This window comes from Urocitellus parryii, chromosome 9 (genome assembly GCF_045843805.1).
Source record: "Urocitellus parryii isolate mUroPar1 chromosome 9, mUroPar1.hap1, whole genome shotgun sequence".
NCBI lineage: Eukaryota > Metazoa > Chordata > Mammalia > Rodentia > Sciuridae > Urocitellus > Urocitellus parryii.
The window spans coordinates 111,313,007-111,335,977 of NC_135539.1; the positions used below are offsets into that span (position 1 = coordinate 111,313,007).

A 22,971-nucleotide genomic window follows, 5' to 3' on the forward strand; every position below is an offset into this window, starting at 1 on the left:
GGGCATCTGCCTGTGACTGACACTGATCGTTTTTCATAGTGGGAAGTGGAGATGAAATGATAAATCCAACCAGTGTGGGAAGGCCCCTGGCCTGCCCCACTATCCTCAATTGCACACACACATGCTCGTGCACACACACATGTGCACACACTCACAGCCAGGATAAATACTGTAATGCCAGATTCATGGGATCCAATAGACCTCCAGGAGCCGAATCCAATGCAATCACACAAGCTAGAACCTGGACTCACAACCGTTCCCGATGCAGCCATCCCAGGGAGTGAGTCCCGGTCCTTTGTTCAGTGAGATTTTATAGGTTTTCGGGGGATACTCTGTGCGTCACAACATCATTCCATACCATTGGAAAATCAAACAACAACTCTTAACATTGATTAGCACATTCACTGGTGGGAACAAGTTGGGTAGGAGTGATTGGTTAGTACAAGAGGGGGATTCCTTTGAACTGAATGGTTTAGGCCACGAGGGGTGTATGTGCTATAAACTACATGGTTTCCCAACATGTTATCAACCACCATAAACTACTGGAGGGGGGTCATCTGGCATCCTCGGTATTTTTCCTGTCTCATGCTGTTTGGAGGTTGCTAGGGGGGTTGCTATGGGTCTTCACCTAGCCTGAGTCAGGGACACCTGGCACCACTCCTGTTATTTGCAGACAAACAACTCAGTAGGATGGGTATGTGCTTAGGAGTGCTCTGTGGGTTTTTCCCAGGTCAAGGTCACGCCCCCTTCTTTAGGACAGGCCTTGAGGTGGAAGCTGGTTTCTCAAAAATGGAGTCACATCAGTTTCTCAATACCACCAGCTAAAACTACAGATGTTTTCCTGAGAGGGTGAGAGACTGTCTTTGTAAGTTATTTTTGAACTCCATTGGCCAATTACCTTTAAGAAAATGAGGCTTTTGCTGGAGGAAGAGAAAGGAGTGCCTAGTAAGAGCGAAGATCTGGATAAAGAAACCCACATGCAGGCTTTGAGAGCTAGTGGAGGGACATTGGAGGACTGGGCATGGGGCACAGGAAGAGTTGAGCCTGGAGACAGTGTGCAGAGAACCAAATCCAAACCTGGGGACATCCTAGCCCCTAGCCTTGCTGGGAATTTGCCCAGCCTTTTCCTGATATTGAACAAATCGTTTTCATTGATTAGGTCCATCCACACAGTCCTACCACCACATCTTGGAACAATGTCTTTCTCACCAAGGAGGAGCAGAGAGGGTCACTCTGGCCTTCTGACTGGAGCTGATGTGGCAGGTACTATTAATTAAAAGATTAATCATGATCAGTAGAGGAGATGGTAAATCTGACCACCTCTGGGAAAGCTCTCTGACCAGAAATATCTTATCCACATAAGCACTGCCTGAGAGAGAATAATTTAGCAAAACAAAAGGAATCAAGAAAGATGCCAGATAACCCTCCTCCACTTACTTTCTGGAATCCATTGCTAAGAGAAACCCCTTGGAACCAAAGTTTTTGTCTTCTGTCAGCCTTGAGGCTGAGGACCTGTGCTAGGGGGATTCTGGAGAGGGCAAAAACCCTAACTCTTTCCCTGCACCTCCACCTGCTTCTGTCCCAGCTGACCTGGTCCTGTCCGGAGATGAGGTGTCAGAGGCCAAGGTCACGCTCATAAACCCCAGACACCTGCCAGAGCCCAGACCTGCGTCAGAGTCTGCCTCCATCGAAAGGAAAGAAAGCAGCACGGGTGCCACAACCAAATCACAGTAGCCAGATGGAAAATAGAGTCTGACACGGGCCGTTGGCTCTGGGGAAAATTCTGCCGGTGAACCATATTGAGACTCGATGGTGTTTATCTTCTCTGGTTGCTGAGCTTGTTTTTTTTTTTTTTTTTATTGTTTCCCTCTTTTTCTGTCTGGGAGGTGCCCCTAGGCAGCAACAACCAGAGAAAGAATCTAAATGTCACGGGGCTCAGGTTTTTTCTGGGATGTTGAAAGGCTAGGACCATGAGAGAAGCACATTCTCCTGACATTTTTTAACCTTTTAGAAATTACTGTTTGTCTCAGGATGGTATTATGGGTAAAGGAGTGAGCCTACTACCAGGAAATCAAAGGTGGAATTCCTGATCTGTCATCAGAGAAGTCCTTTAAAGGCACTGAAAAAAAAAATAATAATAATAAAGGCACTGAATTTCAGTTTTCTCATCTGGAAGAAGGGGCTGAAATGGAAATACACTAGAAATAAATTCCGAAAGTCCTCATCCTTCTAACAGCTCTAAGCATTTAACTTGGAGTTGGATCTTAGCACAGTACACTCTGGTCATCTGACTTTGGACATGTCAACTAACCTCTCTCTAAGCCTCAGTCTCTTGAAGGCCTGGTCCAAATTGACTCTAGCACCCTTCTAGTAGGAGAAATTATTTCTTAAGATTTCTCATGTAAGCATTAAAATGGGTAAGTAACCACAGATAAAGGCCCTTTGGATTTAAACTGGATCATTTCCAATCTCTGAGGTTCACAGGAATCTGGGAGTGGACTTTTTGCGTGATGCTTTTAGAAGGTGTGAGTTCATGGTCAATGGTTACCAAAGCAATGTATTGGGAGGATGGGTGGAGTGGCCTTTTTGAAGATATGAAAAGGAAGGATTTAGTAGTTTCCAAAAATGAGAAATTCATTGAGCAGGCATAGCCTCTTGGAGAAAATTCTGGCTCTAATAAGAAGTTGTATTGTATAAAAGGTCTGTTTTGGAGTCAAATCTAGGTTCACATTTTGGCCTCAACTACTTACTATATGACCTAGGGTGAATCACTCAAGCCTTAATTTACTCTTTGGCAAAGTGGGATTAATTAATTGGCTAAACTCTTTGGGTTGTCGTAATACTTAAAATGAAATAATATAAAATAGGAGGCACAGAGTAAGAAATCAAGAGTGATAAAGGAAAACTACCTAATACTGGCAGTAATCTGGAGTAGGCATCTGCAGCTTAACAGCATCAGGATGTGTCCAGTCCATGGCACATAGTAGGCACACAATATATGTGATCAGAGAGCTCATCAGTTAGTGATAGAAGAGCCCCAAGGAGTCACACTTGGGTATACACATGAGCACACACTTACACTCAGCAGATACTTAAGTTCATCCTCCCCAGGACTAAGAAGATGAATAAGACTTCTGTAGACCAGTGTGCTTCCCCAACCAAGTCACAAGGAGGGAAGAATCACAGAGGATCCTGTGATCCCTGTAGCAGAGGGGGATTTTAAAAGGAAGCTGACTGAAAAGCAGATGCGAATGGTTGTAAATATCACTGATGGAAAGGAAAGCGAGGGCGAGGGGGTGGTACCCGCATGGTCTACTGGAAAGAATAATGGAGTCCAGGAAAAGGTCATGTGACTTGACGGTTTGTGGTATGGCTAAGGAGGAAACTCCTGGATTCTACCCCTGCTGCTGGTTCTGGGGAAAGCCACCAAGGTCTCCTTCCTTGAGTCAAGATCAAGACCACAGAGGGGCTAACTCTTTGATGTGTTTAGCTATTGTGTGGCCTTAAGTATTTCAACCAGTTGGCAAGCCTCTGTGATCCTCTACAAGGGAGGAGGAAAGAATCGAGATGAGTTGCCCCACTTCACAGAGAAAGAAACTGAGGCTCACTGAAGACATCACCAAAGTCACACAGAAGAAAGACTAAACCCCAAGTCCCCTTTGCCTGGGTCCTGGTCTTCACGTTTGAAGAATCTTAAACCCATGCCTAGGCTCATTTGTCAATGAGCAAAATATTCACCCCAAGCCACTGTGTGTCTCCTCTCTTTCCCTGGCACAGGAAAAACAACGTGAGGTAGTGCACACCGAGTACCACCAAGTAGTCCCGAGTGCTGGAGGGTTTGTTTATTTGCTTTTAATGAAGTCTCAGTAGGATCAAAGTTGTGAAGAAAGGCTCACAGAAGAGGTGATGCTGAAGGGGAAGGGGCAGGCCATGAGTGGAGACAAGGAAGTGGGAGAGAGAGTGGGGAGGCATCATCTGATAAGAGTGAGGGCCCTCCTGTTCTGGCCAGAGATCTTGTGTGGAAAATCTTTCGGAAAGAAGTTTGCAAGACACTGGGAGATGCAAACATCTAGCTAGTTGACTGGGCTCTGCTCTGAAGGCACTGGCCAGCCATTGAAGGTTCAGGAAGATGGAGTTTGGTGACGAAATCAGTGCCTTAGACAAATGAGCTTGGCTTGGTAATCTGGAGAAATCTAAAATGACTTTAAGAATGCATTCTATTCTCTAGCCTGGGATGGAGGAGACGATGCATGTAAAGAGTTAACTTGGTTGCACTCAGAACGTTGCCAGTGGTAACTACCAGCTATGGGTTGAACCTTCACATGGCCTTTAGCTCAACTAGGGTGGTAACTGCAGGGAGCCACAGTGGGGTCAATGTGAAAAGCTCAGCATCCCTCACACCATTTCCACAGACTCAGATCTCAGTTACGGTCGCCCAGGCAGCCTTGACCCCAATTTTCTCGCCAATGCAGGCTCTCCACATGCAAGCTCTGGCTAGATGTGACCTGCTGCAACCCAGTCTCTCCTCCTCCCCTGCAGTTTACTCTAAGGCCCTCTGACTTTCCATGAAATGAAACAGAAGCCCCAGATGTGGTCATTGTGATCAGAAGCTTCACATACCACTCCCCTCCACCACCTGCCATTAGCCTCCATTGAGTCCCCCTGCCTTGTTAATCCCTGGCAACCTCCACCCACACAGAAAGGACTCTACCAGTGGGGACCCTCCCTCACTAGCATCAACCTTTGGGTGTTCAAAGTCATTTCTGGAGGCCCAGAAGGGAAAGCGAAATTGTGGTGGTATCAATAGTCATAGCTGTTCTAATAGTAAAGGCCATAGTAGTTCTAGTGAGGTAGTAGTTACAGTGATTATAGCAGAAGTAATGGATCATCTTCTAATGATCATGATCCACTGTTCCCACCTGGAATAATATCTTCATGAAAATTTCTTTTCTAAATGCTGATTTGTTCCTAGCCTACAATGCAACTGGGTCATACTATAAATAACCCCAACCCTCAGTTTGGGTTCTTGGGAGCTGAGTTCTACGAGATTTACAAAGGAGTTACTTTCTCCTATGGACCATATGACCAGGCTTAAGCAACATTTGAATAGGCGAAGTTGTATTGTGTCACCTCCTATTATGCTCTACTCCCTCTCCCTACAACCCCTCTCTGGTTAGTCCCTCCCTCTTCCCTTCTGAGTGACTCCTCTAAGCCCCTCATTGAATCTCTGTCTTCTGCCCTGCTTAACCAAGTGCTCCAGATGGTCAATTCTCTCCACCCACCCCAGCTCACCATCCAGCCCTGCATGGAACTCAGCCTCTGGGTCACAGACTGAAGAGACTCCTGCCTCTTTTCCATGGTTCCCTTTCCACCTCTACATTTTGTACTCCATGGATCTCTAGAAGTTCCTGGTCCTTTCACAAAGGATTTCCCAGCAGAGGTAAGGAAGAATCAATGGTTGTCATTTGGGTCTACAGCTAGCAGGCACTTCTAAATTGGGGGTGGCCAGTGGATTCTTTCCCACTCTTTGTTTCTGTTCTGTGGGTCTTCAGGCCTCCTGCTCACTCCACAGGGCTTCCTTCATGGATCTGAGACTCTGCTGATTCACAGGGTTTGCATGATACAAGTGTTCATCCATAATGGTCAAACTTCCTATTTTCTGCACTGGGCATTTCTCTGTGCCTTCTTTCCTTTTTCCCACAGAATATGATGAAGGGGTGGGAAGACTTTGATGCTTCAAAGCCTATAGCTGCTGACAAGCCTTAGGACTGAAACACCTCCCAAACTGGCCTGATCATGCTCTGTCATGGGGATCCAGCACCCCAGGGTCACCTCCACTAGGGAAACATTGTCTGAGTCCCACATCATGAGCCAACCCCACCAAAAAAATTCTTGCTCCTCAAAGCACATCAAAATGGCCCCAACATTTGACAGCACCGCGGGAATCATTTCTTGAGAAGGTGAAGATCCTTCAGAACAAGATGTGAAGTGCTCTCTAGGGTTTTCCAGTAATATTCTTTCCTCCCTGATACAGTCAATTCGAAAAAATCCACTTTCAGAAGGTGGCCACCTCCCTCCCACGCACTCCCCATCCCCCGGCCTCGCTCTTGAGGAAAAGGCAGCATCATGTCCTCTGGCTGAGCAGAGGCCTCTCTGGTTTCCACTGCTCTCAGCACACTTGACTCACATCGAAACTGCAACCTCAAAGCGCTGGGGGCCAGGATGGCGAGAAGGAAATACAGGTGAACACACGCAAAAGCTGCCTGAGGAAAAGCTTTTGTTTCTCTGACAGGGTGGCACTTCCATGTCTGGGCAGGAGCTCTGAACTGGAAGGGACTGATCTTGTGCTGATCTGGGGATTTCGCAGCGGGGAGGGGAAATGCGCATCAGAACCCAGCATGCCAACTAAGTCTTGCCAAGGGGAGTCGTCCGGGGAGGGAGAGGCTGTGTCACAGAATTCTAGATTTGGAAAATATCTTAGAAAAACATCAGAAAGCAAGGCCTAGGGATAAGAAGGAACTTGTCCAGGGTTTTGTGGTACAAGGGTCAGGACTAAACGCTGGGTCCTAAGTACTTCCACCAGACCTCTTTCTGCTCTGGGATTGATTTCTCTGTGCTCCCGTAATGCCCTCGGGCTGTTGAGATCTAAACCTTTTCCATGTTAAGTCTTCAGGTCCAAGAACAGGTTCATCCAAATCTAGCAGCTGAGCATTCTGATGTAAAAAAAAACTCAGCACCACAATCAGATGGACCAACTGCTTTGCTATATGTCAGGAGTTCATTTAAGTACTTAAGTACACTCAATATTGCTATCAGGCCTTGCACATCACAAGAGGGCCCATTAGCTTCCCCAATTGCCTATAGATACTGCAGCGCTGTCAAGCTCAATAACTCACCCAATGCCACACAGATGGCAAGGGGTATAGCTGGACTGCAAATTCAATCTGACTCCAGGGCTCACCCCCTTAACTGTGTTCACAAAAAGGCAAGGAACGTCCTGTAACAGAACACTAGGATCTGGGCAAGGTTGATGGGAACAAAGTACAGATGCAGGTCTAGCCTTTGCTGCTGTCTGAGCACGGTGCTCAGCCATGTTTTTTTTTTTCTTTTGAAACTAATCAATTGACTATTTGATACCAATTGACAACCACCCTCCTGCGTTGAGGCACAATCTGTGATCACCCAAAAGCCAAGGCACAGACATTCTCTTTAATTATTTGGAGGAATAATATTTCTTAAAAAGCACTGATGTGATCATTAAAAGAAGTATGAGAACCTTAGAGGGTGTCCTCACATTTATTAGCAGTTTAATCGTGTGTTCTTTTCAACTATAGTACAAGGTTGCCTCTCAGAGTTGAAAGAGAGAGAGAAATGGGGAGATGGAGAATAAAAAGTGGAAATAGAAAGTAAAGCTTCAAAGGCAATGGAGCCCCTGCAGAACCTGTGCCCCTGACCACGCCCAGCCCCTACAGCCTGTCCCCAGACCTGGGGGCCTCTGGAGAAGAGGGTTTACGGTAATAGGGAAGGCGCTGCAAATCAGCCCCGAAACTATCATGGGTTCTGTCTTGAAACCACAAAGACTGTGTGTGAGGCACTTTGGCTTCCATGACATACAGGTGCTCACAGGAGTGCTGAACTAGGGGACCACAGTAGCTGTTTGGAAACTCTGAATAGAAAACACAGCAGTGGGCTTCTCCCTTGTCCACCTGGGCCAGGTACCCTTGAGTGGGTCGCCTTCCCCTTCCTATGAGACCACACTTTGATCATTTCCTTCTCACTTATCTTTATTCAGAGGGTTTTACATAATCCTTATGACATCAGTTCTCAAAGGGTACTACAAGGAACCCTGGGAGGTCTTCCATTTTTCAGCCACATATCTTTATAAGGCCGATTTTCTTCCAATGCTCCAACCAACACAATATATTGGCTAAATGTGGGAAAGATGGGAGGATCCAGCTTTATTTATCAAACCAGAAAAAGAGATTTGAAAAAAAAAAATGTAGGGGCTGGGGTTGTGGCTCAGTGGTAGAGTGCTCGCCTTGCACTTGTGAGACCCTGGGTTCAATCCTCAAGCACCACATAAACATAAATAAGTGAAATAAAGGTATTGTGTCCAACTACAACTAAAAATAAATATTTTTCAAAAATGTAAAACACCACCACTCTTTTCACTAAATATATTTGGGTTGGGGAAATAGTGACATCTCATTTTGAAAATAGAGATGTATATTAATATGGAATGGTTTAGTATCGTTGGTAATTCTAATTGATGTCATCAGCAGATTTTTTTTTAATTTTTCAGTTTTGGTTTCTAATGTGATAAACATTGACAAATACAATCCATATAAATAAAATCTCTTTGTGGGAATCCTCAATAATTTAAGAGTGTCAGGGGATCCTGAACCTCCGTAGTTTGCTGACTTAGGGAAACTAGGACAGTGCATATGCATACACCCACCCCTCCCGCTTCCCCCTGAGGTGAGGACTTAAGTCCAGTACATGTAGGTGGTAGGAATTGCATGAATCCAGGGTTTGGGGAGCACCTGATCTTCACCTGTAACCCATATGAGCACCCAGAGCCCACCAAACATATGCCAAACTCAAGGGGTGTGGCTGAGGATTTAGAGTCAAGCTTAAAACCAAGTGGCATATTTGAGGATTCAGAGTCAGTGGTGCATTTTAGAGATCAGGATTGGAAATGGGCAGGAGGAATGGAAGTGCCCCCCCACTCTCCTCTCTGACCTAGGTCCCTAGGAGGGGTGGGTGCTTCCAGGGTAGTACAGTGGGAAGGTCAGATTATGCACATTAATGCGACTGATGTCAGGCCTCAGAGACAAAAATACAGTAAAAACACTTTTCTTTCTGAAAATATCCTAAGACTTGACTATTTCCTTAAGACAAAAAAATACCTAAGCAGCCCTCACCTCCAACCTCATTTCCTAAACATGCAGCCGCACACACACCCACGAGAGCACCCTAGAGTCATCATCATTTGGTGGAAGGAAACTTTGTTTTCACAGACTTTCAGCTTCTCCTCACCACCGCAAACCCACACACTACACACATCCTAGACAACCCCCCTGTTGTTGGTGTAGGCCTGGAGAATTCAGAGTGACTTAGTACTTTCTAAGACAAGGAATCTGGTACTGACTCGAGAAAGAGAACTGGGTTCCGATTCCGCCTTTGCCATTGATCCTCTTTAGTGTCTGGAAAAGTTATTTTCCTCCCTGGATCTCTGTTTGCCCATCTGTAAAACAAAGAGTCTGAATTAGCGTATAAATTAGATGATGTCTGAGTCCTTCCCTCTTCTGGCATCCCATCCACAGGACATTTTTAACATTCCCACACCATCAGGGATTTATCACATATGCCTAGAAGAACATTCATTCATAATCAGATCAAATTTGAAAAAAAAAACTGGAAAAACTATGCAGGAATAGGTATAGTTTGTTAGGATAGGTGTTTCCCCCAAATGCATTCATCCTCCACTTTATATGAGATGGAAGATCAACACAAGTAGCCAGGCACTTCACGCTACAAAAAGTTTGAAAAGTATATTCTCCAGTCCTTCAGTCTGTCACCAAATATTTAATGAGACCCTTGGATGTGCTCAGAACTGTGCTAACTACTGGGCAAACCATGATGATCACAAAGAGTCATGGGCCCTGCCCTCATAGTGCTTATAGTCTAATGGAGACAGAGGTGGATCCAATGAGCACACAGCCATATGACATAAGCACTATACAAGGAAAGGAGCAAGGTATGCCGAGAGGTCGTAACCTAGATGGGGAATCAGGAAAAACTCATTTGAGGAAGTAGCATCTGATCTGAGAGATAAAGAATGAAGAGAGGGAGAAAGTGGAAAGGCAGAATTACAGGTTCAAAGGCCCTGTGTCCAGAGAGAGTGGATCATTTTTTGAAAAAAAAAGAAAGAAAGCCATTGAGGCTAGAATGCAGAGGGAAGTGGAGTGCTAAAGCAGAAGTGATAGGCAAGGTCAGATGATAAATGAAGTTCTAGATAGTATCAAAAATATGGCTCCTCTCTTTCCAAGAGAAGGAAAGTAAGAAGCAATTGAAGAGTTAAAGCAGAAAGAGAGGCATAATCAGACACTGGTGTTTGGAAATGATCATCCTGTCTATCTACAACATGGAGAACAGTTTAGAGAATGGAAATTCAATTGTCAATTCCGCATTTACTTTTGAGTCCAGGAGAGAAGAAATGGTAACTTGAACCAGACAGCTGTTGCTAGTGATGATGGAGACTGAGAGAAGTGAGCAAATTAGAGAAATGTTTGTGAAGCCAGGCATGGGTCACCATTACTGTCATCCCAGTTCTCGGGAGGCTGAGGCAGGAGGATCACAAGTTTGAGGCCCTTCTCAGAAACTTAGGCCCTAAACAACTTAGCAAGACCCTGTCTCAAAATAAAAAATTCAAAGGGATGGGGATGTACCTCACTGGTAAAGTGCCCCTGGGTTCAGTTTCAGTATGAGAGAGAGAGAAATATTTGTATTGAAAAATCTGGAGGACCTGGTAATAAGTTGGAATATAGCATCAAATAGGGAGGAACCAACACGCTATTTCTAGTGCTGGGTGGAGGTTTTTTTACCGAGTTAGGGAGCATCAGATTAAGGTGAGACTACAGAGAGAAGATGATGACTTTAGACTCAGATATAGAATCAACTACAGCACTTGGAGGATCAGTGAAAAATGAAGATACGGGGCCCCTTCCTCAGCAATTATTAAGGATCTCAAGACAGTGAGATGAGAGCAGAACAAGTACAAGACCCTTGTATTCATGGGACCCTCTATGACTGCAAAAGTTGAATGTCCACGAAGCCATTCTTCTGGCATGTGCCAGGTTTGAGGTGCCAGCCATCAAGACTTGGGTAAACTAAAGTCCATCGAGGAACAGTTATGAAGCTGGGAGAATCCACCAGCACCACCAATTCAGGTGCCCATAATTATCCTAGGTTGCCATAGAGACAGAGAAGCAGTAGCTCTGGCTTCTGGGTGGCCAGCAATAACACCCAGTGTTCCGGACCCTGATAAGCCTAATGTCTTATATGAGAAATTACAGAACATACTGTTTGGCCCCTAAGGAAAATCCAAATTGCTCGATCGGGTGCCACAGTTGCACAAAGGGGAATTCCACATGGGCTGTCCACAGATCAGCCCTTCCGCTGTGGTTTGCAGTGTCTGCCGGCCACAATCCTCGGAAGGTCACCCAATCCAGTTTGCATAGACTTTGCTAGCCCTAACTTGGGCTCCTCCTAAAATTCTAACCCACCAGGGCTTTATTCTGAAGTACCCTAATCATAAGGCCCCAAGTTGGAGGGGCCCAGAGGAGAACACAGCCCACAGACCCCTGTCCCCTTGACCTCATCCAACCACACTGGGTAGGTATGATGTTCATGAGATCTGTTATAGCAAAGGCACCAAGAAAACCTCTGCCCAACAAGCTGAAGATTATTCAAGGGAATACTAGAAATTTCAAGTTAGCAAAATGTTTTCCATACTCAATGTCCTGGATAAGAAGAAATGAAACTCCCATTATCATCAGTATTTTTTAAAAGTAAATAAAACTAAGGGCATCTAGGAGCCAAACCCCAAAAGGATTCAATATCAGGAAAGTTGTCTCCCTTTCCCCCAAGTGACCCTATTGCTCTGCTAAACCCAGCAAGTCAGGAATCCTTAACCTTCCCTTTGTGGCTCCAGTGCTAACCCACAGGGCTCCCAGCCTGGTCCCCACTCTTGGATCTGAACTGCAGAATTACATCAAGATCCAGGGCAACTATAGCAAGATGGCTGCCATTTTTCTGAGCATGTGGATGGATTCCTTATAAGAGCTTGTGCACTGTAGATAGGACCCTTGAAAATCTATTTGGACACACACACACCAGCAACTCTCTTCTGCCCAATTCCTCTATAGCCAAAAATGGTGAAACCAACTAGTTGGAGCTTCCCAAAAAATTATTAGGATTTCCTGGGCTGACATGCCTTGGGACTCAGATTTTACCACCTCCCTCTCTCTAGCAACAAAGGATCTGAAAACAAAAAGGAAGAAAACACAGATCCCAGATGTCATGAATGTGATACCAGCCCCAGACTGCCAGCCTCTGGACTTCTTGCTGGGTAAGACAAAAAGTCAAATCCCTTTCTTTTTGAAGTAGGATTTTTCTTTCAATTCAGCCGAATACAGAAATTAGGGAATATTTTGGAGCAGGACAAAATATATATATAAATTTATTTGTATTTAATTAATAGGCATTTCTTAGACACCTGCTAGCCATCTGGACTAGAGGGCGAATGAGACTCGGGCCACTTGCTGCCAAGGAGCTCACAGTCTCATGAGGGGCACCTGGGTCCTCTCAAATTCACAGAACCAAATGACACCCAGCCTGACACTCCAGCCATCCAAAAGTGCCTACTCTCTCACCTCCTTTCTGAACGGGCTGTTCCCTCATATGAAAACACAAATTCAAATCTCCTACTATGAGTTTGTTGGCATTTATATTTGAGATGTGGCTATAAGTTTGGAACTTTTCCAGATGCATTCCAATGACTTTCCAGATGAACAGATGTCCTCACAGACTTGAGATCTAGGAGTTATCTATGTTGTTTTTGATGTTTTTTCAATGTTAAGCGCCCATGGTCTTGACTTTTCAGTGTTTATACGTATCCCTTGATATCAATACTGGAGCTTAGGTTTTAGGGAATCTAGTACCTTCGTTGGCAAAATAAGGACTTAACATCAAGGAACTCACCAATGGTATCTCTGTCCATTTAGATGATGAAATTTTGACAGGGGAAGAGCTAATTAGTTTAAATCAGTGTGGAAGGATCTAGTACCCAACACACACCTGGAGATAATTGGCTATGCCTTTTTCAAAACAAAGAATTCAGATCCCAACTTCAGCCCTATTTAATGGGGTTTGGATTAAAGAAAGATACAAATGGCTTTTACGCATCTCCTTTCTCCCTACCACACTTAGCACAAGTGTGTATATATTTACACATATATCTCAAATTGTAATAAGGAAATGTAAGAAGTGCTGTCTGTCTCCCTCAGTTGCTCTCCCCGTCCCTCTGAGTGTTTGTCTATGCCCAGACCAGCTTCTTTGGTGTCACACCCTCAGCCTTGGTCCAGGCTCACAGGGGGCGGGGACACTCTGCTATGCCAATCTCAAGTGTATTTGGTCCCTTCTGTGGGCCAGACTTGGTACATAAAAGTTAATAAAGTAATGTTCTGCTCAGAGAGCTCACAGCTGTTGGGGCAAGGTAGAGTGGTGCAGGATTATAGATTTCACAGAGAGGTAAGCACAAGGCACTGGGGGAAAAAAAAGGTAGAAGGGGATCCATACTACCTGGGATCAGGGACTCCTGGCCTGGCTGGTCTGCGGTGCTGCATCTGTATCTAGAACATGCAGGTTAGAGAGCACGGTGCTCCTGCAGGCTAAAAGCAGACAAAGCCCAGAAAACCCAGGAGCCAAGAGGGAAAGAGAAAGGTGAAAGGCATGGAGAATCCCAGCCCTGGACCCTTCCTCTCTGCTCACTGGCAGCAGAACTAGTAGAAATCTGGAAGCAGCAGCAATTCTTGGGTTAACTCCATTCTAGTTTCTGGAAGATTCTTCCTTCTTTGGCAATGGTTGAGTTTCTGCACTGACACTCCTCAAAGGGTGGAGAAGAGAAGTCACAGTCCCTGATGCTGATCCACAAGTCACCCCAGCAGGTGAGCCCATGGGGTGGGGGCCTAGAGCCTCTCCTACTTCCCTCCTTCTCATTCCAGACTGACTGGACCCAGAGTGTCTCTCCTCCTTGCTTTGGCACAACCATCTTCTCCAAGGAGGAAGACGCAAAACGCAGCACCATCAAAGATGCCCAGCACTGAAGCAGGAAGGCGAGGAAATCCCAGAAACCTTGGGGATGCCCTCCACCTGGCCAACTTGTTCTTTAAGCACAAAGCCCCCTGTCAGGGAAGAGGACAGACACGGCTGTCCCCTTGGGGTAGATGGAAAACAGATAAAGGGAGGACAAGTGATTTGCCCTGAGAAAAATGACTTGACAAAGCCTGGACAGAGCCCAGGTCTCCTGGCCCCAGGCCAGTGCTCTTCCAAGTAACTGTGTAAACCGGGATGAGGGAAGCCCTGTGGAAGGGCCAGGTCTGGTCACTTCAAAGGAGCCCCCAAGACCTTCCAGATATGTTCGGAATTCTGATGTCACTGCCCTGATCCCTCTCAAATAAAGGTAGAACAACACTCCTCATCCTAACCCCAACTGGCTGCCCTGTTTCTCCCTGCCCTGTGCACACATGCACACGCGCGCGCACACACACACACACACACACACACACGCACATCTATGACTGGACTACTGTGGCTTTTTTTGGGAAGGGGAAGAGAGATAGAGAAAAGTAGGGGAGGGGCCTTTCTGTCCAGCATTTCATGGAATTCTGAATCATTCTCCTTGTTATTTCTAGTTCTTCCCCTCCTCCACCTCCCAAACTCCAGGCTGCGGCATAGAAGCCTACAACCGAAAGAGACGCTGGCCAGACCCAGTGGCACACACCTGTAATCCCAGCAATCCTGGAGGCTGAGACATGAGGATAGTCCAGCCTGAACAACTTAGGAAGAATCTGTCTCAAAATTAAAAAAAAAAAAATTAAAAGGGCTAGAGATAGAGTTCAGTGGCAAAGCACCCTTGGTTTCAATCCCCAGCACAACCAAAAATAGATAGATAGATAGATAGATAGATAGATAGATAGATAGATAGATAGATAGATAGATAGAAAAAATGCCATTTACATTTAAAAAAAAAAAAAACCTGCGGACTTCCTCATCCAGGTTTTCCTTCTTCACACTGGACACAGTATTAAGAAGGGTGCTTCCCTCACTCAGCACACAGGTGACACTGTGTTGGGTGACAGAACAGCTCTGAACCTTGGTTGATGGTTTCCTTTCTACCAAATGGAGATGCTAAGGGTCATGGTGAGAACCATCTGAATGGCACCTAACAAGCTTTGGGGGATGCAGACCACTGTTCCTAACATTCCCAAGAACTGAGAGAGCTGAGGGTGTGAAAACTTAGACCTGAGAATCTCAATGAAGCCAGGATCAGAGAAGAAGCTGGCGCTCACCCGACCTTCCTGTCCTGTAGGATGCCAGCCTCGTCAAGAGGTTGTCCTTAAACGTGACATGAAAGAACTTGGAGGATATTTAAAGAAGGGAGGACATTTAGCTCACCACTCACTTTGACTTGGAAAAAAACTGAGTCCAGAGACCTCAGGTGACTTCCCAAATCAGCAAGGAAAAGTCTGCGTGTGCAACCTAGGTTGAGGGGGATCCAATAATTTCTCAATCCCAGTGTATTCTGGAATGGTCTATTTGTTCGCGTCACTCTGACCTAGGAACACGCGAATGGAACTCACAGCTGTGGGCCTCTGCACACAGAACAGCTGTTCTCCTCAGGAAGTTAACTTTTTTTTTTTTAATTGAGAAACTGAAAAAAAAAAAAAGTATGTTAAAAAAGAGCCTCAAAGTTAATATTCAACCAGTCCTTTGCTTACGATGCAGAAATTAAAAATTTTAAACTCAACCAATACAGATTGGAGTCTAGGAAAGGGAGGGACTTGAATGAGAGAGAAAAAAAAAAAAAACCTTCAGGAAATTGACGGTGGCCTCACCAAGCTCATGATATAAAAGAGGGGACCCAGGAGGAGGTCTACACATCAGGGGCTTGCTCTTGCAAAACCAACCACAGGCAGACTTGCAGAAGAAGCAGAGTTCCGCAATGCCCAACCCCGTGCTGCTATATTGCCTGGTCCTCCTGGCTGGGATGGGGACCAGCCGAGGAGAGAACGCCCAGTCTGAGGAAACCTGCACCCACTTTCCAGGTGGCCTGCCTCACATGCTTCGAGAACTCCGAGCTGCCTTTGGCAAGGTGAAGATTTTCTTTGTAAGTATTGCTGCTTTCTTTCCGGGACTGCCAGGAGAGGGTATTCCTTTTCCTCCTCCTCCCCCTCCCCTTCCATCCCCAACACTCATTCCCCTCAAACCTAATTTCTTAAGAAAATCCACAATGGAGCCATGCCCAGATGATGTAGGAAAGGTGCAGGGAAAGCTGCCTAAGGGGTTCATAAATGCATTCTCTCCTATGCTCAGAAACTTTCTATAAGATTCCATGGAGATTGATAGTTTATTGACTAGGAGAGATCAAGAAAGTTCTGATGGGAGGTAGAAATGTTCCACTTATTCTGGGGCAGAAAAAAAAAAAAAGCAGAAATTGCCTCTGCTTAGAGGGTCACCAAAACTTAAAGAATGAGATTTGGGACAGGACCACGAGTAGAGAAAACTTGCATTGGGAGAAGTTTCCCATTCCTAGAGAGTTCTCAGAACTGGAGCTGGATGTCCTCCAGGGACAGAAAGAAAGGCAAAGAGCAAGACATGAGAAGGGATTCAGGAATAAAAGGGTTGACAAAAGCTATGGCTCTACGGAAAGACCAGGACTGAGTCCAGCTTCTGCCTTCTCTTCAAAATCAGCCTGATTCTTAAAGCAACTTGATCTGGAGTGGGAGGACCTGATTTAACAACGAGTTCTAGCACTCTCCTTTTTTAAGCGGGCAGGGACTCCATAGATCACAAATTGAAAACTCCATACATAAAAGGGCATGGGAAAGACATGCATCTCAGGTTTCCCCAAACCTCCAGTTCACTGCTTCTTCTGTTCTTACAGCAAACAAAGGATCAGCTGGATGACATGCTGTTAAGCGAGTCCCTGCTGGAGGACTTTAAGGTGAGAGCCAGGGCAAGGGAGCGTGCAATGTGATTAAGGGAAGGGAGGCGGGGTGACTGCAGACAGCTGGGTCGGCTTCCTTCACTTTGAAAAAGAGAAGTAGGAAGATCTTAACTCAGCACAAAGCCAGCAGCCAGGGGCTTAACAAAGGGCTCTATGCTGGGGGAGAGGTGGCTGGTTAAGGAAGGTCCCCAGGACCAGGGTGTCCTCTGCAGCTAGCTGCACCAGCTCTTCCTCCCAGTCACCCCCACTCTTTGGCACCTGCCCGCAGGGTTACCTGGGTTGCCAAGCCTTGTCAGAGATGATCCAGTTTTACCTAGTGGAGGTGATGCCCCAGGCAGAGAACCACAGCCCAGATGTCAAGGAGCACGTGAACTCCCTGGGGGAGAAGCTGAAGACCCTCAGACTTCGGCTCCGGCGCTGTGTGAGTAGCAGACCTGTGCATGCCATCTCCTATGACCTAGCAGGGTTACATCCAGAGACACACCAAGACCTAGAGTGCCAGGGCTAGTTGTGAATTCAGAAAGGTGCGGGGAGTCAGATCTCTTGCTCATTTCTCTCTGGAGGTGGGGTGGGGGAGCGCTAGGCATTTACATGTGAAGATTTGCACATAGCTTTCCTGTTATTTGTGAGTCATTTGTGGGTTATTAACTACTCCCCTTTCTCTTTATGAAAGGGGCCCTGAGCTTCAGCCAAGGCTCCCTTGTCCCCTTGGACCTAAGCCTCAGCTCCCAAGGAGGGAGAAGTGTCACCCACCTCTTCTCAATCTTTGGAAAACAAGTCTCTTAGTGTGGCACAACTGGCTGACAGGATTTCTCCCAGTATTTCAGAAGGACCAGGGGACTACTGTCCCCAAGCAAGTGTCTGTGAATAAATCTCCCAGATGATTTATTTCTCTACCTGAAGTCCACCCTTGCCGCTGATGGTTTGTTTTGATCTCTCACTGAGATTGGAAAATTAGTCAGTGTCATCTTACTGGACAGGGCATAGCTGGAACAATGTCTCCACTTCTCAGACACTTGGAAATGGTCCTCGGTGTCTGAGATTAAAAGAGAGGAGACAAAGAGGCAGGAAAGGGACAGTAGACACTGGGGTTCTGGCAGAGGAAGCCCATCACCTGGATTCTCAAGCAAGCAAAAGACAAACATTTCATCTCCCTGGTTATTTCTTCTCTATCCCTTGGGTGGCAGGATTGTAAGACTGAGGTAGGCTCCATTCTCCCTGGGAGTAGGAGAAGTGGGCTTTCAGAATGAATCGGGCCCCCTCCTCATGCTACCAACTTGTCCCCCCAAGTGCCATGGACACAGGAACCGGGGCCATTAACATTTTCTCTTTCCTTCTGTAGCATCGTTTTCTTCCCTGTGAAAATAAGAGCAAGGCCGTACAGCAAGTGAAGGATGCGTTTAGCAAGGTGAGCCTGGGTGGGGGCAGAGAGGGTCTGCAGAACACAAACTCTGCCCACTCCTCAAGGGCAGAGGGTGGCAGGTGCTCCGCCAGCCTGTCCCACACTTGGAGGGGGTGTGGGAACTTCAGAAATGGTGTGAGCTCCTCAGCCAATGAGGAGCAGCTGCCTCGGTTCTATTTGTTTTCTGTGAAGTGTCTTGGGAGTTTCTAAATGACTGTCTTTGCAAGCTTTCAGCTTGGACGGGCCAGCAAGTTAGGTGCTGGGGAGAGTGATAAAGGAAACAGAAAGAAAGTAGCTCATCGGGAATCCAGGCTGAACCCACACGTGCAGGAAGCTGACACGTGCCTGTGCTCATGCAGACACCCTTGGGGGTTCAGGCTGGATTCCCCTAAACTTAGAATGAGCAGGAAGCAGAATTCTTACTTATCTAGAATTGATTCAAGTTCACTTTCCATCTGCCCTTCATACCTCCCCAGGTGCCTGAGAATATGAACTCCCAAACTAAATGAGGTTTCATACTTCCAACTGCCTAAGAGCCTCTTAAACCCTATTTCCCAGAAGCCATGTGGTCTGTGCCCTTTTCATGGGCTGGGAACATTCACTAGAAAGGGCTCCAGCATCAGGGGGCACAAGTCCCCTAACAGGTGAAAGCAGCCAGACAGAGGGCCTGCTTGATCTCTTAGTGGGAGAATACAAACATAAAAAATTTCCTTTTCCTCATCATCTAGCTTTCAAACTGCTTCCTCTGATATCTCTTCATTAAATTCTGCATAAGCACTGTGTGAACACCTGACCTTTAAAAATGTTGAAAAGACACCATTTGAAAACTTGCTTTGCAGAATAGATGCTGCTCTCACTGCCTGCTGGCCTGTGAGGGCTAAGGGTCAAGGCCCAGCCCTTTCCCAAGGCAGCTGGGCATATCTTTGATGGCCAGGGTCACTCTTCACCTCCCAACACAAGAGAGCAAGAATAGCCTCTACGTTTGACTCCTGTCTTGCCCTTCCAAGTGGAGGGGGCCCCATCGTCTACCAGTAGGTTTTAACCAAGTGTTTCTTATCTCCCTGTACAGCTTCAAGAGAAAGGCATCTACAAAGCCATGAGTGAGTTTGACATCTTCATCAACTACATAGAAGCCTACATGACAGCGAAGATAAATAGCTAAAACATCCAGAAGGGCAACTCTACTGGACTCTAGGATATAAATTGGAAATCCCCAAAATCTGGCTCAGGGTTGTAAGCTAGCCAAGCCAGCTCCTTCGAAAACCCTGTTGCACCTCTCTCCTAGAATATTTATTAACCTCTGATACCTCAGTTCCCATTTCTATTTATTTACTGAGCTTCTCTGTGAACTACTTAGAAGCCCAATATTATAATTTTTTCAATATTTATTATTTTCACCTATGTTTAAGCTGTTTATATAGGGTGACCCCCTATGGTATTTGAGTGTTTTAAGATAAATTATAAGTTTTGTAAGGGGAAAAAGTGTAACTTGGGGAGCCAATGGAAGTTTCCATCCCAAGCATGACTACACTTCTGGCTGTTGAGCTGTTTTCCATGATCTCCTTCTGATTTCTCTCATCCCTGGATCTGGGCTCCTGGATTGCTGCAAAGACTCTTCCCCTCTTAGGAAGAGAAACCAGGCAGTTAACCAGGATTAACCTCCCCACATCTCCAAGGGAGTCCCCTGACCTCATTCTCCAACCATGTCATTCTCTAAAGCTGTGGCCAGCTTGTTATTTATAGCAACCTAAAGTTGGTTCTAATAGAACTCAGTTTTAACTACAAGTAATTCAGTTCCTTTGGGAATGTTATATTGTTTGTCTGTCTTCACAGCAGATTTTAATTTTGAATAAATAAATGGATCTTATTCAAATCATGGTGTCATTTGATTCCTGGGTGACAGAAATGGTTCTCTTAAGGCTTCCACAAGACGAAAGGAAAGGGACAATGAATGAATTAACACCTTCCAGAGAAAGGAAGCCAGCAACTTCTCCAGGAAAGGAGGCTCCAAACTTGATCAGGAGAAAAGGCAATTCTCACTTTCAAAGCCCAACAGCAAGACCACCACGGTCTTCCCATAATGCAATCCTTTAAGAAGTACCCCTAACTCCTTAAGAATTATGCTGACTTTGAAGGTTAAGAAAGATTATTTTGTGGGGGTGGAGCTATAGCTCAGTGGTGAGAGCACTTGGGGGTTCGATCCTCAGCACCACCTTAAAAAAATAAATAAATAAAGGTATCGTGTTCATCTACAACTTTCATATATATATGATTATTTTGTATATACTGAGATCAGAAAGATAGACAGGCAAAAAAGTTGTTTTAGTCTTTTTTTTTTTTTTTTTTTTTTTTTTTTTGGCTTCTTCAAGCTCCATAGGCCCAGAGGGTGAGAATAAATCCTGAGAATTAAAAGAAAGTGCTCACTTGGCTCCCGGCCCTTGGAGATGATTCCAGTACACAAAATTTGTTGTTATTGATAAGAACAATAAAAAAAAAACAACTCCTACCAAAGGCTTTTTGAGCTGAAATTAGGGGCACCAGGGCTGGAGCTAACAGAGTAGAATGTGGGCCCCCCTGGAGAGGATACCCCAGACTCCAGCAGCCACTTTTCCTGTCCCCTCCCTAGCCACCAGACAAATGTGAGCATGGCTTCTGACTGCGGTCTGCTGGCCGAGGGGGAAGGCACCGTGGCTGGGGAAGCCCTACTCAAGGCCCTGTGACTTGGAGCAGAGAGGGGAAGAAGAGGCTGAGTAAACACTGACTCCCTTCTGGCTCTGCCCAGGCCGCCCTGCTCCCCCTGCTCATGGAGGGTGGGAGCTGACTGGCTGTGGTCACTTTTTCAGTAAGACCTGACTCACTTCGGTTAAAGTAACCATAGGAAGGAAGTGGGAAGCATCAAAGCTGAAATTCTGAGATGAAAGGTTAGAGTTAAGAATGGAGGCTAGTAGAAGGTGACGGACGGGGAAGGGACAGACTCACGAGTGCTGTGGCCTGGACATTTTAGGCAGTTAGGGCTCGCTGCCAGGCTCTGCATGCCAACATGAGGAGGAGCTGGCACCTCCTTCAAGGGAACAGGCATCTGGGGAAGCTACAGAACCAGTGTTCGCAGCTGCAATTCCTGGAGCACTTCTCTTGAGTGTGTCTGTGCTGGGTATATATTCATCAGAGACGCTAGGGCATCATTATTGCTATTTTCTGTAAGACGAAGTACTATTGCCATTTTTCAGAAAGCTCGGAAATACAAGATTTTTTTTTCCTGTGTTTTGTTCAGTTTTTTTTTTTTTTTTGGTGGGGGGGTGGGGTTTAATGATCTAACAAGCTATAGAACATGTTTGAAGTTCAAGTTTTCTGAACTGCTTTATTAATACAGCCCTTTAAGCCATGAGTTGATCATAAACTAATCCCAAGGGATCCCTAGGCTCTAGACTTTCTGCTTCTGACCTGTTTGTGTATATTACTATGATACCTGGTATTTATGCTAATAATGTGAATATTAATTAAAGCTATTTGTCGGCTACTTGGCTAAGGACTTGGTATCACTCTTTATTGTCATGTGAAACTATGAGGGATTAATTATTAACATCTCCATTTTTCATATAATGAAAATGAGACCCAGAAAAGTTATATAACTTACCTTTGGTCATCTAGCTATTAAATGGTAGATCATGATCTCAATGACTATATTAAACTCCTAGATAGGATTTTCATATATAAATTACTACAACATTCTTCTTTTCTAATATAATTCTGCTGTGTCTCATTGAAAATTGAGATACATATTCAGGTTCATTGGCATGCATCTATCTATTTTCATAGCTGCTGGGGAGGCTGAAGCAGAAGGATCATTGGAGTCCCAGGGTTGGAGGCCAGATTATGTCTTTTATAGACCTTAATATGTTGTATGCCTTTTTTCTCTCTCTCAAGATATTTTAATATTTTCTTCTGTGACATATTGGTTGTTCTGGAGCATGAAAAATACTGACATGACTGTATTAGACAACATGAAGAAGTGTAGCATAACACACCATTTCTTTTGTGTTAATTATCTGTTGCAACACAAAAAAGTTGGCCAGTTGAAATCATAAGCATTTATTAACTCGGTTTCTATAGGTCAGGAATCTGAGAGTGACAACTAGTAGCTCCATCTCAGGATCTTTAATAACATTGCATTGAAAATGACAAGCCAGAGCTACAATCACTTGAAGACTTGACTGGGGCTGAAAGAATCATATTTAAGATGGCTCCTCACATGGATATTCCAGGCTACTCCTTCCAGGTCTTTGCTCTGTCCGGCTGGAGTCATATCTACTTTGTCCCATGTCTCATGCTGATCAAAGCTCTATTTAGTAGCCATCTATTGTATCTCTAATTAACAAAAATCAGAAAGTGAAATTATTTCTTTAAAACTTTAATAGAGGGCTGGGAATGTGGCTCAAGCGATAGTGCGCTCGCCTGGCATGCGTGTGGCCCGCTTTCGATCCTCAGCACCACGTACAAACAAAGATGTTGTCTGCCAAAAACTAAAAAAAAATAAATAAATATTAAAATTCTCTCTCTCTCCCTCTCTCACTCTCTCTTTAAAAAAAAAAAAAAAAACTTTAATAGAGTGTCCCTGGGCAAAATTAATGGCAGCAGTTATTTGTGGTAAAAAGCCTCAAAACCACTGAATTAGATGACCTTCAAATTCTGCTCAAGCCTACAGACCCTCATCCCAGCCTGCGAGCTCTTCAGTCAGCCAGGCCCATTCCCACTCGACCCTCCTCCAGGACACATCCTG

General features: G+C 45.3%; 1 protein-coding gene across 1 annotated transcript; it reads left to right on the forward strand.

Annotated features, from left to right (window-relative positions):
* The first annotated feature begins 15,787 nt into the window (after positions 1-15,787).
* On the forward strand, positions 15,788-19,356 carry Il10 (interleukin 10). The gene is made up of 5 exons (XM_026387532.2): positions 15,788-15,952; positions 16,730-16,789; positions 17,061-17,213; positions 18,135-18,200; positions 19,264-19,356. Exons 1-5 carry the CDS (start codon positions 15,788-15,790, stop codon positions 19,354-19,356), a joined length of 537 nt encoding a protein of 178 aa, XP_026243317.1.
* Positions 19,357-22,971: the final 3,615 nt, after the last annotated feature.